The following is a 16,777-nucleotide window of genomic DNA, read 5'->3' on the forward strand; positions in this document are numbered from 1 at the left end:
TGAAAGCTTATCTGCTATTGTTTGTCAGGGCCAGCCTTCCTGGAGGCTTCTTAACCATCTGGATGTAGGCAGCCCCTCTGCCCAGGACACTGAGGCCACTCAGCCTGGAACAGACGCTTCTTCCTTGCCAGCTTGACCTCGTTCTTCCATTAGCTCAGAGGCCTTTGAGGTCAAGTCTCTGCGGCTGCCTGCTAGGGTCCTGTGCTGTGCTCCTATTAAAAAGCACTTCTCTTAATTAGTACTTGTCATTATGTTTGCCTGATTCTGAGATGGTTCTCATCAGCTGAGCACAAGGCTCCTGGAGGGATGAGGTCTAACCTCCAGAGTTTTCCTTGTACCTTAGTATCCAATACTGCCCCCGAGACTCAAGACTCCCAACAAACACATATATGCTAGTGATGGATGGATGAATGTGCTAGAAGGGTGCCAGCCACCAAAGAGTTCAGGTGACAGACATTAACACGTCACCATGCTCACCCCAGTCCTGCCTCCTCACGGGACCAAGTCACAACACATCTTCTATGAGATTGACTTATTCCTACAGAATCACATCAGCCTTCCTGAATCAATTTTCATGGGCTGACTCAAAATTGTTCCTTTCAGAGGTGGAGAGGTGGGCTTGTTGTTCTTGCTGAAGACCTGAGTTACAATCCTGACACCCATGGCAGGTGGCTCCCAAGCACCTGTAACTCCAGGGGACCCTGGGCCTTCTCTGGCCTCCTGGGGCCGGAGGGCGTCTGTTATACTATTTTCATCCATGCTGGGCTGCCCATCTGCCATTACCACACATGTCATCCCTTGTATCTGTCCTTCAAGTGGTAGTTTATTTCATAAAGTAGAAAACCTCAAGTTTGGAGAAAGGAAGATTGAGAAAAATATGAGCATTTTTTTTACAAGTTTTTTTTTTAAAATAGTAATTACAGCAGGGGAGGTCCCTGGTACCCTTCAGTAAGTGGGTGTGGGGGGGGGGAGGGCAGTTGTATGTGCCCCACATTGGCTGATGTAGTATGATGGACTCCTAAGAGGTGGGCTCATTTCTGATATTTCCCTACTAGCAGGGAGACCACTGCAAGCCAACTTCATGTGTAATGTGTGCAGATAGACTCAAGAGCTAACTCTAAGTCCTCATGCTTCAGGAAATTCTGTGAACTTTTGTTTATCTTACATTTGAGTTTATTCGTAGTGTGTGTGTGTGTGTGTGTGTGTGTGTGTGTGTGCCACACTAACATGGAGGCCAAAAGACAACTTTTGCCATGTCTCTTTTCAACCATGTGAGTCTGGAGACTCAAATTCAAGTCAGGTTTAATGGCAAGCATCTTTGCCTATTAAGCCATCTTATGGGCTTTAAATTAATTTTTTTTTTTTTACTGGGGGGGGACAACTTTGTTGGCCTTGATGGTATTGTCCCATCTTTCCAGCTATTTGAGATGCTGAGCCAGGAATAGGATGTTCAAAATCAGACTAGGTGACACAGAGAGTTCAAAGACAATCTGGACTACAAGTGAGTTCAAGGCCAGTCTAGGCAAATTTGGTAGATCTCCTGTCTCAAAATAAGAGGTAAGAAGAGACTGGGGGTGTTCCCCAGTGGTAGAATTTGCTTGGCTTGTGTGAAGCCCTGGGTTCCATCCATTCTACAAAATGTCATAAGCTTCAATCGCCTCTAAATGTGAGTTAGGGTGACGTAAATGCTGCATTATATTAGACTCAAAATAAATCTAGGGAAGGAAGAAATGGAAAAAACAGAGGAGGAGCTGATGGGTGTCTGAGGTGACAGTCATTGGACTTGTTGCTGTCACCAGGAGTGGCTCTTTTGGGCTGCTGGATCCAGGCCAACAGAGGCGATAACACTGTCAGGGCCTGCTCCTCTCCTTTGGGTTTCCTCCCTTCTATGCAGGCCTCTAGGGCAATAGGAGCTGCTGTCACAAGCTAGGGCCATGGCCGCGGCACCCGGGGAGCGGCTGCAGGAGGAGGCGCGGTGCTCCGTGTGCCTGGATTTCCTGCAGGAGCCCATCAGCGTGGACTGCGGCCACAGCTTCTGTCTGCGGTGCATTTCGGAGTTCTGCGAGAAGTCGGATAGCGCTCAGGGCTTCTATGCCTGTCCCCAGTGCAGGGGTCCCTTCAGGCCCGCCAACTTCAGACCCAACCGGCAGCTGGCTAGCCTGGTGGACAGCGTGCGGCAGCTAGGGCTGGGCACGGGACAGGCGGGGTCGCGTCAGTGTGCGAGGCACGGTGAGGAACTGAGCCGCTTCTGTGAAGAGGACCAGGCGATGCTGTGCTGGGTCTGCGATACCAGCCTTGAGCACCGGAGCCACCGCACAGAGTCGCTGCAGGAGGCAGCCAGCCGCTACCAGGTGAGCCTCAGCTCAGGTTCCCATGTGGAAATTGGGATGACAATGGGGCAGGTATCTTAGAATGTGAAAGGAAACATCCCAGACAAAGCCAAACGGTGCTACTCGTAAGTAGTAACTATTAACTCCCACTCTCCTTCCTTCCCCGGTCTCCTCCCCATTCGTACTAGCTCACACTCACTGAAGCTGGAGCGGCTTTCGCCCCTGGGAACCCGGGGTTGGGCATATGCTAAGTCCAGCCTCCATCATAACGGGCCACTCCTGCAGCGTGCTTGCGGCTCTCCCCCTGCTGAGCACAGACTCCAGTCTCTAAGGAGAGGTTTCCTACTGCTTCTTGCCTCTGTGTGTGTTATCTGGGTAACTGCAGAAGGCTGCTCAACTTCCTCCGAAGTTGCTGGACACGTTTTTTAAAGAACATTTACGTTTCCAACTTCCTGAACAACCAGCACAAGGGACGCCAGCGTGGTTTTCCTTCCTTGACAAGCTTGACCACCAAGTTGCAAGGAGCACTAGCTTTCTTAAAATGTTTGCTGGGTTGATTTTCTCTAAAATTAAAAATTAGGCTATTTTCCTCAACTCGTTGGGAATATCTCTCTTGATTTTCCTGCTTGCTTTCCTCGATTTTGTAAAACAAACAAACAAAAAACAAAAAACAAAAAAGCTTAGGCAGGAGTTAGTTTCTAGTCAGATTTTAAAATTGTGATGCCACCTGCTTAAGTCCTGAAAATGTCACACAGAGCTTGATCAACAATACGTTTCTGATACTGTTTTCTACAAATATTCCGCAGGGGTTTTCTTTTTTTGTTGTTGTTGTCCTCAATTAAATGCCAAATAAACATCATCTAGACCTCTCAGCCAATCAGCGGTAGCTGCTTAAGGTCGTGTGCTAACCGAGCACAGCTCTTATCCTAACCAGACAGATCCAGCAGAATCTGCCCTGTCACTGTTGTCCCTCTGCCTGCTGTGCTGTTTGTCACCAACTTGGTGTGGCTCACCAGTTTCTTTAGGCTGGTGGAGTTTTACTCCAGTCTGCTAAGCTAAATGTCTTAACAGCAAAGCAAATCCCACCCAGTCTTGTCAGGCACTACCATGAGTTCCAAGGCCATTTATATGCACACTCTACACAGCCCTATAGTGCTTGCCTTTCAAGTGTGAACCATGTGTATGCAGGGTTTATTGAGTAGCTTTTGTGGTGGGGTTCATATAGTTTTCTTTCCAAAGCATATTTGTGTATGTGTTCTCTGTAATCAAGTATACACATGTGCCTCCTGCGGGGTCCTGGTGCTGAAAGGAGACAGAGTTTCTGCTGTGTCCTCTCCACTCCCTGGGCAGGGCACTCACTGCCAGCCTGACAATCTGAGATTGATCCCCAAACCCAGAATGATGGGAGGATAACTGGCTCCTGCAAATCGTATCTATCCTCCATATGTGTCTCTGGCACTCTCGAGGACACACACACACACACTAAATAAATGTTTTAAAGTCCTTATATTAAGTGATAAATAACCCTTTAGTCTGTTGATAGCAGCCAGCATTTCCTCTGCTGCAATACAGCTTTTATATATTCACTGTAAACATTTTTTCAAAATTGGCATTATATTTTATGAAACACAACTATTTGTCATTATAATTGTATTTCTGACCACTAATACATTACACCCCCTTATTATACTCTATTGTTACCTTCTCTTTTTAACCTCACATTTTAACATTTTAATTATTATTGGAAAGAGTGACATAATGACACATCTTTAGGCACATCTTGGTGTCCGGCACCGGATGAGGCAGGTATCTTTTGAGTCCAGAGGTCAGTTGGTGAGTCCCTGGCTGATCTTTGTACTTTACATCTAAGCAAGCTCTAAGACCTGAGAGAGTGCATCTACAATGGTCTTGTCTTTCCAAACAGAGGATGTTCCAAGCTGCTTTGGAGCTTGTGAAGAAGGAAATGGAAGAAGCTCTGACCCAGGAGGCCAACGTGGGAAAGAAGACCATCATCTGGAAGGTGAGACAGAACTGTGGCTTCAGGGAACTTGCAGGCTGATGATGTGAGCTGTTCTTCCATCACGTTCCACTCTTTCTCACTCATTATGAGTGTTCCAACTCATTATTTCCTCAAGGAAAACATCATAGTGCCTTCCTGGGCCAACCTGTCCCTTTTAAAATCCTCTTCATATACCCTGACTTAAGTAAGTAAGTGGTCTTGCTATCCAAGTCTTACTGTCAAACACACTACTGGCACCCAATCACCTTAGCCTACAATACATAAGCAGATCTGTAAGATGAATGAAAATTCAGATCTACACAGCATGTATAGCAGAGTGCAGAGAACAGCAACCATCCTGTACACAGAAGGACAGCCAGCTGTCTGCTGTCATTCACCCACACATTCCTCTTCTGCACCTCACCAGCCAAGTTTATTTCTTCCGCATCTCATTTGCATACCGGCTGACAGGACGCTTCTTAACCTGGGGTATCTCAGGAATGAGTAACAACTTGGAGCACGCTGCTGCCACCTACTGGACAGAGCCAGGAATGGTACCAGACACTGTTCCCACCCTTTGACATCAAGACATAACACTGTCATCTACAAATGTGTTGGGTGGCACTCACAGCTGCCCTAGCACACTAGCAGATGGCCTATGGGCTGTGGGCTGGACACACCCAATACAGTGTTCAAGATTCTACCTATACCTGAGACAGAGAGTCACCTGATCGGACTCTCAATGGTGTCAGACTATGCAACTTAGAAATCATGGGCATATTATATATGCAACGTGTTGCATGATATCCAAGATATATTACTTTCATCCTTCTTCAAATAACCTTTTCTATATTTTTCTGAATCTTCTCTTCTTGTTTTTGTTGAAATTCCTTTATATAAAGATAGTTCCCCTACCCCATAGAACCTGGTTTTATTTTTGTTTGTTGGTTTGTTTGTTGGTTTGTGTTTGTTTTTCCCCTACATTTTTCTTCTGGGATAAGTCTCATTCCGTTCCAACCACAGTGTCCAATGTGAGTGAAGTTAGACATTGGTTCTCAAATTAATGACATCCAGGCTTATAGTCTAAGTCACTTGCTCTTGACCTGCCTGTGGACCTAGACAATCAGCAAAGACTGGGAACAAGACCTGGGTCCTCACATCTACAGCCTCTAGTGTATGCTAACATACATGTGATGCTAAGATTCCTGTTTGAAGACAAGTGCTCCTGCACGGCTTACAGTTAGTAACTCAACCACAGGAGACACAGGAAACAAGAAAAGTTTGATAAATACCATCGTGATCTTCCTGTCGCAGCACTTGTAACAATCACACACAGAAGGAAGAAACAAGGGCAGATGGATTGCAGAAGCCTCTCCTCACCATCACCCCCAGACCCACTGTAACCCTACAACTATGCCTTCAGTCTGGTGCAACAGTACTCATGTGACCACAGTGCAGAGTGTTATGTATAAGTAAAAGAAGCTTCACCTTTTTGAAATAAGGGCATGAAGTTCCAGTCTGTTTAATTTTAGAAGGTGGCCATGACCATATGAATGGAGTGATTTAGAAGATGGTGAAAGAAGGAAGGATGAAAAATTGGAGGAAGGCATGTCTTAAAGGACTGTTAATACAGCTGGTTCTAAGGGGAAAATGGCATCCTGACCTTCAGTGAAACCAGGAAATTATAAATATTTGAAGCAGAAGGCAGATGCTCTGGGGGATAATTTGCCTCTTACACTCAGTTTACAACTGGTTTCCAAAATACTAATTTCAAGGGAATCAAATTGAGATACAATGACCCGTAGTAAAATCTATTTCTTGGATCACTTTAGGAGTTGTAGACATGAGATCTTCAGGTGAAGACCAGGACAAAAACGTGAAGCTAAGGTGCGAGCCAGTGCCCGAGGGACACTTAGCTCTTCCTTGGCTCTGCAGAAAATGCTAACCACCATTACCATGTAGTAAAGAACGGTCAGGGCCAGGGAGGCAGCTCAGCAGATAAAGTGCTTGTCCTGCCATGAGGACTTGAACTCAGAGCTCCAGCATTCACATCAGAAGCTTGGTGTGGCAGTGCATGTCTGAAACCTTGGTGCTGGGGGTGGGAGTGCAAAGACAGGCAGATTCCTAGGGATTGCTGGCCAGCCTAGCTTAAACAGTGAGCACCAGGTACGAGGAGAAACCCTGTCGTTATGTAGAGAGCAGTAGAGGAAGACACCTAAAGCAAATCTTCGGCTGTCCTCTACATATGCACTCACAGGTGTACACACACACACACAAACACACACCACACAGGAGCATTAAAAAGAACACCTGTTCTCAATCTCAAGCTTTTCCATTACAAATCTCTTTAATATCTCTTTTGTGTCTAGTAGACATAGTGGCTAGTCCTAGTAGAATAAATAGTAACTAGAATTGTGTGGTGACCCTATGCTGGATCTTGTTCACAGATGGACAGACGGTCACTGACTTCCCCTTGCTACACTTCTCTCCTATTTTGCATATGATACTAAACCTTGTATCTAGAAATGCTTCAAACCTATGCCAAATTGAGATCCTGGGTCCAGCATCCTTTTTCAAACTGCTGCTTTGCCAGACTCCCCTCATACAGATGGTCTCTGGCTTCTGCCTGCTGTTAGGATACAGCCAACAGTCAGTTCATGGGCAGAAGAGCAGAGAGGACTCTGGGCTTGTCCCCCCAGCTCCACTGCTCCACACGTGAGAGCAGGAGTTCCCAGTTGCACCTGACATCATCTCCATGACCCTGCCTGCTGTGTCCCCACAGGAGAAAGTAGAGATGCAGAGACAACGTTTCAGGCTGGAGTTTGAGAAACACAGGGGTTTTCTGGCCCAGGAGGAGCAGCTGCAACTGAGGCGCCTGGAAGAGGAGGAGCGAGCAATCCTGCAGAGACTGCGTGACAGTAGGAACAGGCTGGCCCAACAGAACAAGGCCCTGAAGGAACTGGCTGAAGAGCTGGAAGAGAGGAGCCAGCAGCCAGCTCTAGGGCTGCTGGAGGTGAGGCAAGCTCCAGGGATGGGAGGCAGGTGTGAAGCTAAGGGATAGAGGTGGGATCTTGTCACAACACCTAGGCTTACTCACTCTCCGTAAAAGAGTATAGAAACTGGTGCAGAAGGCATGCGATCAGAGGGGACCCTAGAGAGCTCACACTAATGCGAAAACTTAAATGACATACATTAAACAAATGGAAGTTTGCTGGAATGTAGATGTTGACTATCTTTAGATTACAGGTGACTCGGACACATATTCGCATCTTTTAAAAGAGAAAACGCTGCTAGATATGAATGGTTCCCTTTCTTATCAGTGTAGATCAGGTGATCAGCTTTGGTGTGATGGTTCAAAGATATTTAGTATTCACTTACAAAGGCATTAAAGGTAGTGTGTGTGTGTGTTTACCTGAAATAAATCCTTCAAATATTTGATGTCCCTTCCCAATTCTATCTTCATTACGTGGAAGCTCTAACTCTATCAAAGCAGCCAGTTGGCAGAATTACTAATTCAGGAAGCAGCTGTGGTGATGGATTTATAGGGAATGGACAGAAACGACATGCAGCATGATTCTGCTCTGGCTGTGACTGACTGATTATGTAAAGTCTTATTTACTGTAAATACTGTAAATTTATTTACATTACATTAAAGTTCACTAAAGTACCCCGACATTTCATCTTAGATGTTAGCAACTTTCAAATATTTCTAATGACGTCTTTACTATGTGTCCGGCCTGACTTCAGAAAGAAATCAGAGATCCGGCTCATCCTGGTTTGTCTTTCGTTTCCAGGGGGCAAGAGGAGTCTTGATGCGGTAAGTTTCATTTCTGAATCAGTGTGGGGTGGCTGGTGCAGGGGAGGGAGGCCCCTGGAGACCACCCTGACACCTATGTTTCCAGAAGCGAAGCTATCACAAGGGTGGAACCAGAGGCGATCCCTATGGAGCTAAAGACTGTGTGCCGAATCCCTGGGATGAGGGAGATGCTGAGGAAGTTCCAAGGTAGGCAACCAGGCCCACTGCGGGGTCCACTTTACAAAAAGAACAGGAGACAAGAATAGGTCATAGGAAATTAGTTTGGGCCAGAACTGGAGAACGATAAACTCTCAATTCCTCTCCATGTTGCCCATAAGTCTCACAATGTGTTTAAAAGATAAACTAAGACCAGGGTGTGCACATGCGCAGACTAAGCTGTACGATTCGCTTCTTCCCCTCTGGCTCCGAGGCTTCTGTCCTATTCTTACCCACAGCAGGGCTGCCTTTGTAGACAGAGCCTTGATACCTGGGCCAGGCTGTGAGTGTAGCTGACGTGGACATCAGGCAGCGGTGACAGACAGAGCCCTAAATCCTAGAGGCGGAAATCAGCAAAGGCTTACCTGAGAGCATGCTGGCATGAGTAGACTATGGGACCAGAGCTTGACCTCTGCCTTGGTGCATCATCAAATAAAACAAATAAAACAAAAACTATCATTTTCCCCCTGATCTCTCAATGACTCCAGCGTGCCTTTGGTCACCAAAATGTGTTTTACCCATAACAGCTGATTGATGCCCCAATGGATTCTCCAGTTGTGACTCTAACTCAGTTCACTTTCTGACAAGATCAGTCCAGAGATGGAATTGGGCTGACAGACCACCCTACAGGACTGACACCCTTCCCCGTGACAACAGTAACACAGGCTATGGCCTGTGTTGCTAGGCAGGGGGCAAGGGGAGCTCCATTCAAACTTTTTTTTGATAAGCATGCAAAGTAATGAATTTCTTTCTTTAAAATGTTTTTCTTTATTTTTATTTATACATGAGTGTGTTTTGCCTCACCATTTATATACAGTGCCTTCTAGGGCCTGAAGAGGGCTCTTCTGAAACTGGAGTTACAGATGGTTATTAGCCACTACGTGGGTGTTAGGAACCAAACCCCAGAGCCACCTTCCCATGGCCAGAAATGAAATCTTTATGAAATTTTCATGTTTGTGTGACGTTGTACTTTGCTCATTCTCAACCCCATTACCCGCTGTGGCCCTCTTACCTCCTGTTGGTCTTTGTCCCTCATTCAAATATCCCCCTTCTGCTTTCATATCTTAAATCTGCATGAAGGATAGATATTCCCACTACCAACTTCAGAGCTCCAGGTCTTCAGCTCAGGTCTTATTTATATTGAGTTGACTTGTGTGTCAGGTGAAAGGTAAAGATGTAGTAGCTGTATTCTCCTGCATGTGGATATCCAGTGTCCCCAGCACCATTTGAAGAGACTATGTTCCCCAGTGCATGACACTGGCACTTTTTGCTGAGACTTGTTTGGTTGTAGCTGTATGATTTTACAGCTGGGTCCTCTCTTGCATTCCACTGTTCCACGTGTCTGGTTTTGTATTAACATCACACTAACTTTGTCACTATGGCTCTGTGGTATAATTTGAGATCAGGTATTGTGATGCCTTCAGCCTTGCTTTTTCTGTTCAGGAGTGCTTTGAGTTCTCTGTCCTGTGTGCTTTCATGTGAATTTTAGGGTTGTTTTTCCTATTTCTAAGATTTCCACTGGGATTTTGATTGGGATCACTGTAATCTGTAGCTTGTTTTAAGTAACCTGACCATTTTCACAATGATTCTGCGAGTCCATGAGCAGGGTGGGCTTTCCACCGTCTACTGGTGCCTTCAGTTTCTTCCCTCCATGCTTCAGCGTTTTCTTTGTAGAAGCTCTCCCATTTCTTGGATAGGTTCATCCCCAGAATTTTGGGGAGGACTTTCATTGTTATATTTTGTCTTATTTTGACTTTTTAGAAGCTATCATGAATAGTATTTTTCTTCCTCATCAAGATCAGTTTGTAGACAGAAACGATACTGATGTTTGTGCGTGAGTTGTATGGGGTTACTGCTTTGTTGGAAGTGTTGATCAGATCTAAAGTTTCCCAGTAAAGTCCTTTTAAGTATATGATTGTACCATGTGTAAGTAGGAATAATTTATTTTTTCTTCAAATTTGTTTTATAACCTTTTTATGTCTTGCCTTATTGCTCTAAGACTTCAAGCACTACACAGTGAATACACTGTGTATATTCCTGCCTCATCCTTAACTTAAAAAATGTTATGCTTATCTTATAACCTTTATTATATTGAGGTATATCTCTTCTGTTCCTAGTTTCTTCATGGCTTTTTTTCAAAAGGGGATTTTTAGCATCCTTAAAGGTCTTTCCTGTATGCATGGAGACGGTGATGTGATTCCTGTCCTTAGGTCTGTTTACGTGCTGGCCTCTTAGTTAGGGTTATTGTTGGTGTGATGAAGCATCATAGCCAAAGTAAGCTGGGGGTGGGGCGGTTACTCAGCTTTTGCTTCCACATCACAGTTCACCAACAAAGGAAGACAGGACAGGAACTCAAGCAGGGCAGGAACCTGGAGGCAGGAGCTGATACAGAGGCCATGGAAGAGTGCTGGCTATTAGCTTGCTTCACATGGCTTGCTCAGCATGCTTTGTTATAGAACCCAAGACCACCAGCTCAGGGGTAGCCCCACCCACAATGAACTGGGCTCGCCTCCATCAATCACTAATTAAGAAAATGCCTGGGCTGGAAAGATGGCTCAGTCATTAAAGGCTAGGCTCACAACCAAAAATAAAAGAAAATGCCTTACAGCCAGATCTTATGGAGGCATTTTCTCAATCGAAATCCCCTCCTTTTAGCTTGGGTCAATTTGATGTAAGAACAGCCAGCACGGCTGGGCTGCATATGTTGACTTGTGTTTATTGAACCACCTTTTCATAGCTAGAATGAAACCAACTTTATAATGGAATATTCTTAATGTGTTCTTGGATTTGGTTTGGAAGTATTTTACTAAATATTTTGTGCATCCATTTTCATCAGGGAAGTTTGTCATTTTCTGTTGTGCCTTTCTCTCGGTTTGGCATCAGGCTGATCCTGGCTCCACAGAGTGAGTTTGGTAGCATCCCGTTCCTTTCATTTTATAGAACTGTTTGAGGAGTATAGGTGTTGTGTCATCTTTAAATAGCTGGCAAAAAGCGGTACAGTTGACTGGCCCTGGCCTCTACTTCTGATTGACCAACCAGCTGTCAATAGACTTTCTTAGGACTCCTCTCCTCAGGGTCAGTTAATACAATTAATTTGCTAGGCCAGCTTACAGAGCACAGGAGGACACCACTTGTCCATATTGTGAAGGTGTCACAGAGGATGCAGAGGGACAGGCAGACAGAAGAGGTGAGCAGGGAGCAAGGAGAGGAGGGTCAGCTTCTGCCTCACCCCCAATCCTATACACCCCCAACCCTGTCTACTCCTTCCCGGAACCTCTGTGGGGTTAGCTGTCTGGAGGCCACACACATTCTGATACTTTTCTTTTTATGTATTTAGTTTTTGTTCACACACAAAGTAACGGGGTTTAACTATGGCATTTGGGGGGCTATGGAAGTCCCACTGTGTACTGCAGAGTTCTGTGAGGCCAAAATCAAGGCCTTTGTCAGGCTCAGCTATTCTAGATGAGAGAAACGAGAAATCATGAGGGTTCTTAGTGGTGTCTAAGGTTTCAAAAGCTGGAACTGAAGCTCAGGGATACACAAGGCTCTAGGGCTTGTCCTCAACACATTAGTAGAAGGAAGGAAGGAAGGAAGGAAGGAAGGAAGGAAGGAAGGAAGGAAGGAAGGGAGGGAGGGAGGGAGGGAGGGAGGGAGGGAGGGAGGGAGGGAAAAAGGAAGGAAGGAAGAGGAGGGAGAGGAGGAAGGGAAGGTTTTATCATGCATTCTGCTTACTTTTGTGCTCTGCAAAACTCTTTCCACAGTGGACGTGAAGCTGGATCCGGCCACTGCCCACCCAAGCTTGCTCTTAACGGCGGACCTACGCAGTGTGCAGGATGCGGAGGTCTGGAGGGATGTCCCCAACAACCCTGAGCGCTTTGACACTTGGCCCTGCATCCTGGGCCTCCAGGGCTTCTCCTCTGGGAGGCATTACTGGGAAGTCGTCGTGGGGGAAAGAGCAGAGTGGGGGCTAGGGGTCTGCCAAGACTCAGTGCTGAGAAAAGGGGAGACCACACCATCTCCAGAGAACGGCATCTGGGCCATGTGGCTGCTGAGGGGGAACGAGTACATGGTCCTGTCCTCTCCCTCAGTGCCTGTGCTCCAAGATGAGCGACCTCGCCGCATTGGGATCTTTCTGGACTACGAAGCCGGTGAAATCTCCTTCTACAATGTCACAAATGGGTCTTATATCTACACATTCAACCATCTCTTCTCTGGTGTTCTCAGACCCTACTTCTTTGTCTGTGACTCAACTCCTCTTATCTTACCGCCCATGACAGAAGCAGGACCTGGAAACTGGACTCCCACGGGTCTTTTTGATCTTGCTGCTGCTGCCAGAAGTGAAGAGTACTAACCCCATCTGAAGTGCTGCGCTTCAGAGAGGCTCTGGATAGGCTTGGGGCAGGGGGCATGGCTGTGTAACGCCCTCTCTGCAGGCCTGCGCAGTGAAGATTGTCCCGTTGGGACTAATGAATGGATCCAGGGTGGTTCACATACTGAGGAACTCCATGGAGTGGATGATTCAGGATAGACGGCAGGCTCATCAAACACTGTTGCCAGAGGTTTCAATTTTCCTTGGTGCATCTTCAAAGTGAAAAGCTAGAATTAAATGTTATTCTTATTTCATCCTCAACCCTCCATACAGGGAGACTTGGGAGTATTAATTCTACTCATTTCTGTTTGTTTGAGACATAGACTTCCCTTGTAGTCAAGGATATCGCTAATAACCCCCAATAACGCAGTGTCCTGGGTGCCACAAAGCTTGACTTAGAAATAAGGTTATTCTAGTGAGGTCCGTTTCATATTCTCTCTCTCTCTCTCTCTCTCTCTCTCTCTCTCTCTCTCTCTCTCTCTCTCTCTCTCTCTCATTGACTTGTGTTGTTTCTTCCTACATAGTCTTACAGTCCTTCTAGACTAATATATTTGGAATCATTTTGAATATATGCTTGTATTTCCTAACACTACGTTCAATGACTTCCTATCATCTTTTCCGCTGTTGCTTTTTAAAAAGATTTGATTCTTTCTATGTATATAAGTGCACATGTCTCTGTGTGTGCATGCTACGTCAATGTAAGTGGCAGCAGAGGCCAGAAGAGAGCTCCTCTGGTGCTGGGATTATAGGTATCTGTGAACTGCCCAACATGTGCTGGGAACGGAACAGCAAGCAGTTTTAATCACTGAGCCATCTCTGCAGCCCCAATCTCCTTTATTCTGGACCAGTTCTCAATGATTTTTGAAATCTATTTCTCTAAATCCAGTATCACAGATTCTTAGATCTCCTCTTTTGTCTTTGGAATCGTTGTTTATTTTTAAATAATTTTTAAAAAAAGATTTATGTGTATAAGTGTTTTGCACCCATGTATATTTGTGCACCATGTGTGCGTAGTGTCTGAGGAGGTCAGACGAGGGTATCAGCTCTCCTTGAACTGGAGTTATGAACAGTGAGTGGCAAGTGACCATGTGGGTGCTGGGAATCAAACCCTGGTCCTCTATAGGAGCAGCAAGTGCTCTTCACTACTGAGCAATCTCTGTAGCCCTGGGTGAATTTTTTAAAGGAAGCCTGTGCTCTGGCATCAATGGTGGTGTATGCCAGTCATCCTAACATCAGGGAGACAGAGACAGGACTCTGAGGCTGGTGTGGGCTCCGTAGCAAAATCCTACTTCAAAAAGAAAAACAAAGCAAAAAAAAAAAAAAAAGACAAAAAGAGAAACAAAGAAAGAAACAAAGAAACATGGAAAGAAACATAGAAGTTAAAGAATGTAGCTGTTTGTAAAAGCATTTGGTTACCTTATTCAACATCCTGAAGTGACTCCTCATCATCTAAATAAGCAAAACTTTCTCATTATTTTAAACTTGCTCTTTTTTTTTCTTCAGGATTTAATGGCTAAGTAACTGGCTTGAAAGCAGACGTTCCATTTACACTCCATTCACTCACAGTGATAAATCTCCTTGGCACGGGAATGACACATGTTTGCTTTCTGCCTCTGCACATGATACTGGTTGTTAAGACCTCAATCAAATCACCCAGGCTAGACATGCATCCTATGAAGGAAACACTGATGACCCCTTGTAGTGTAATGACATTCAAGATTATCACTGACGAGTGGCCAGAACTTAGCTCGTATTTAAATACTATGTAAAGATGGTGTTGAAATAATTATGGTATTTGATTTATTTTTCCAGTAAAGTGTTCTGTGCTTTTCTAGTGAAACCCTTAAAGGTCACTGAAGGCCAGTTCCTGTCATACTTCTCTGTATCTGTGTCTGCTAAATAAGTGTTAAACAAACGTTAAAACATCAAGTTCTGAAACACCAACCCTATAAGAATTATTGGTAGATTTGGTTATCTATATCTTGATAGTCTACCAAAAATTTCATTTTCCTTTCCAACTCTACTTTAAAGTTCAAGATTATTTTTCTTTTCCATGGGTATTGTTATGGCTGACATCGTTACTTCTAATATGTCATTGACACAGCTTTCTTTCTAGATTTTCTAAATTGGTTATACGAAGATACTTCTCTGCTCTGTTATTTACAGAGAGGAAATGACAGGTCTTTACATGACCCCATGAGTAATTCACAGACCACACAAACTATCTTTTTTTCCTGATCTTAGTGGAGCAAAGGATCTTTAATCCATCCTAGAGCTTCCTCTCCAATGGACCATGACTGACCTGAGGTGACCTCTCTCATGGAATCTCCAACCACTCACAGGGACAGGGAAGTCATTTTTTTCTGAGAGGGAAACAACAGATACACCTGAGACCCAAGACCATCCTTTCTGTTATAGAGACCCTCATTACCATCTCAAGAACACCCACAAGTCTTGCCATCTCACCATGCCTCCTAACAAGATGTCAGTCACCAACCCAACGTGAGTCATTAAAGACTTCATCCTCTGTATTCTAAGATTTCTTATCTCAAGTCTCTTGTTTGAATCCTTGCTTTTCCAATCCACAATATGTTCTCACCATTCCTCTGGAATTCTAGCTTGTTGCCTGAAAAGCCCTCTAAATAGATAACTGTTTCCCTACCTTCCCTATCCTTTCTCCCAAACAATAACTTTTTAGATGTAACTGTTAACTTGAACTCTATAGACATTTAAAAACCAGCCTAAAACTTAGCCCCAGTAGCTACCACAGTAAATCTCCCTCTAATTTCTCTTAAAAACAGGGGGAAAAGAGTCTCTGAATCTAGTGCATGTCAGAGTCTTCCCTTCTGTTTCTTGGCCCAAGCAACAACTTTGCTGTGTTCCTGATTCCACAGTCTACCTCTAGTCCCTCAGCAGTGACAGTGTGGCTCGGCTTTCAAAGAGCTGCAGTGTCCCGCCATCTTGACTTCTAGCTGCTCCAGTACCAGCCTGCACTTTCAACCCCCCCAACCGCCCCCAACTCTTCTGCATCACTGCACTCATTTCTCTACAGTATCCCAACTGGACCTGCCCCTCCCACATTCATCTTCAACACACCCACTCAGGCCCCAGACAATGGAGCTGCTGTACTGACCCTCATTAGGCTTAGAGTCTAGTGTAACCTTCACCCTTCATGCTGATCTTTTGGGCCCTCAAAGACCTGATTCCGTCCCTCCTCCTATTCTGTCTTCCTCCCTCACCCCCCATTTCCATTCTGCTCCAGCTTCCTTGCCTGCATGGTAGAACTATATCAAACCAAGTTCTTCTTTCCATCACAGGCCTTCTCCCCAGCTGTGATTTCTGCTTGCAATTCTTTTTTATCCCAGTGCTTTTTCATCCGTTTCCTTCTCTCTGATAAACCCACTCAAAGGCTTCTCACTGGAACATCTTCATCCCATACCCCCAGAGCACACCTTCTCAGTCTTCTTCACCAGGTTTATGGAGGCTCACTTACCCCACGTGGTATACATCAGTATGTATCAGCTCCCAGAACACGGTACTGAACTCTTATTTAATTACTAACTTAGTTGTCCTTTCGTGGTGTGGTGTTAGCATCATGAGGAGGAACAAGGTATTTATTAGCAGAATATCCCTAAGGACATTCCAGAATCTCAAACACTGGCTGGCTGTGGTTACGGCTGAATGCTTATTTGTTAATGAACAAATGATTAAGTACTTGGAATGAGAATTAAATGATGTAACTAGAAATGTCTTCAAAATGCGATATAGAGATATTATTTGTAACTAGACAGCTACCATCCAATAAAGGTTAAAGCCAAGTGCTAAACGTGTCATGTCTATTTTAGACACAGGAAAATTTTAGCTAGAAAGCCAAACTTTGGAGGCATACAGGATTCCAGAGATGGGATAGTGCTGTATTCTCAGACATGGTTTCACTAAGAACACTGGAGTTTGGGATCTTTGCAATGTCACAATGACACTATTAAATTGTACATTCCCTCAGGATATGTAGGCCGTGTGTCTGATGTTTTACTGGCTTGGAATGTGGGGAACTGCCTAGGAACTTA

At 44.9% G+C, this 16,777-nt stretch overlaps 1 protein-coding gene across 1 annotated transcript; it reads left to right on the forward strand.

Annotated features, from left to right (window-relative positions):
* The first annotated feature begins 1,934 nt into the window (after window positions 1-1,934).
* On the forward strand, window positions 1,935-12,692 carry Trim58 (tripartite motif containing 58). Its single transcript, XM_028778753.1, has 6 exons — window positions 1,935-2,351; window positions 4,255-4,350; window positions 7,112-7,342; window positions 8,124-8,146; window positions 8,232-8,332; window positions 12,103-12,692. Exons 1-6 carry the CDS (start codon window positions 1,935-1,937, stop codon window positions 12,690-12,692), a joined length of 1,458 nt encoding a protein of 485 aa, XP_028634586.1.
* Window positions 12,693-16,777: the final 4,085 nt, after the last annotated feature.

Source organism: Grammomys surdaster, unplaced genomic scaffold, assembly GCF_004785775.1.
Source record: "Grammomys surdaster isolate TR1022 unplaced genomic scaffold, NIH_TR_1.0 340, whole genome shotgun sequence".
Taxonomy (NCBI): Eukaryota; Metazoa; Chordata; class Mammalia; order Rodentia; family Muridae; genus Grammomys; species Grammomys surdaster.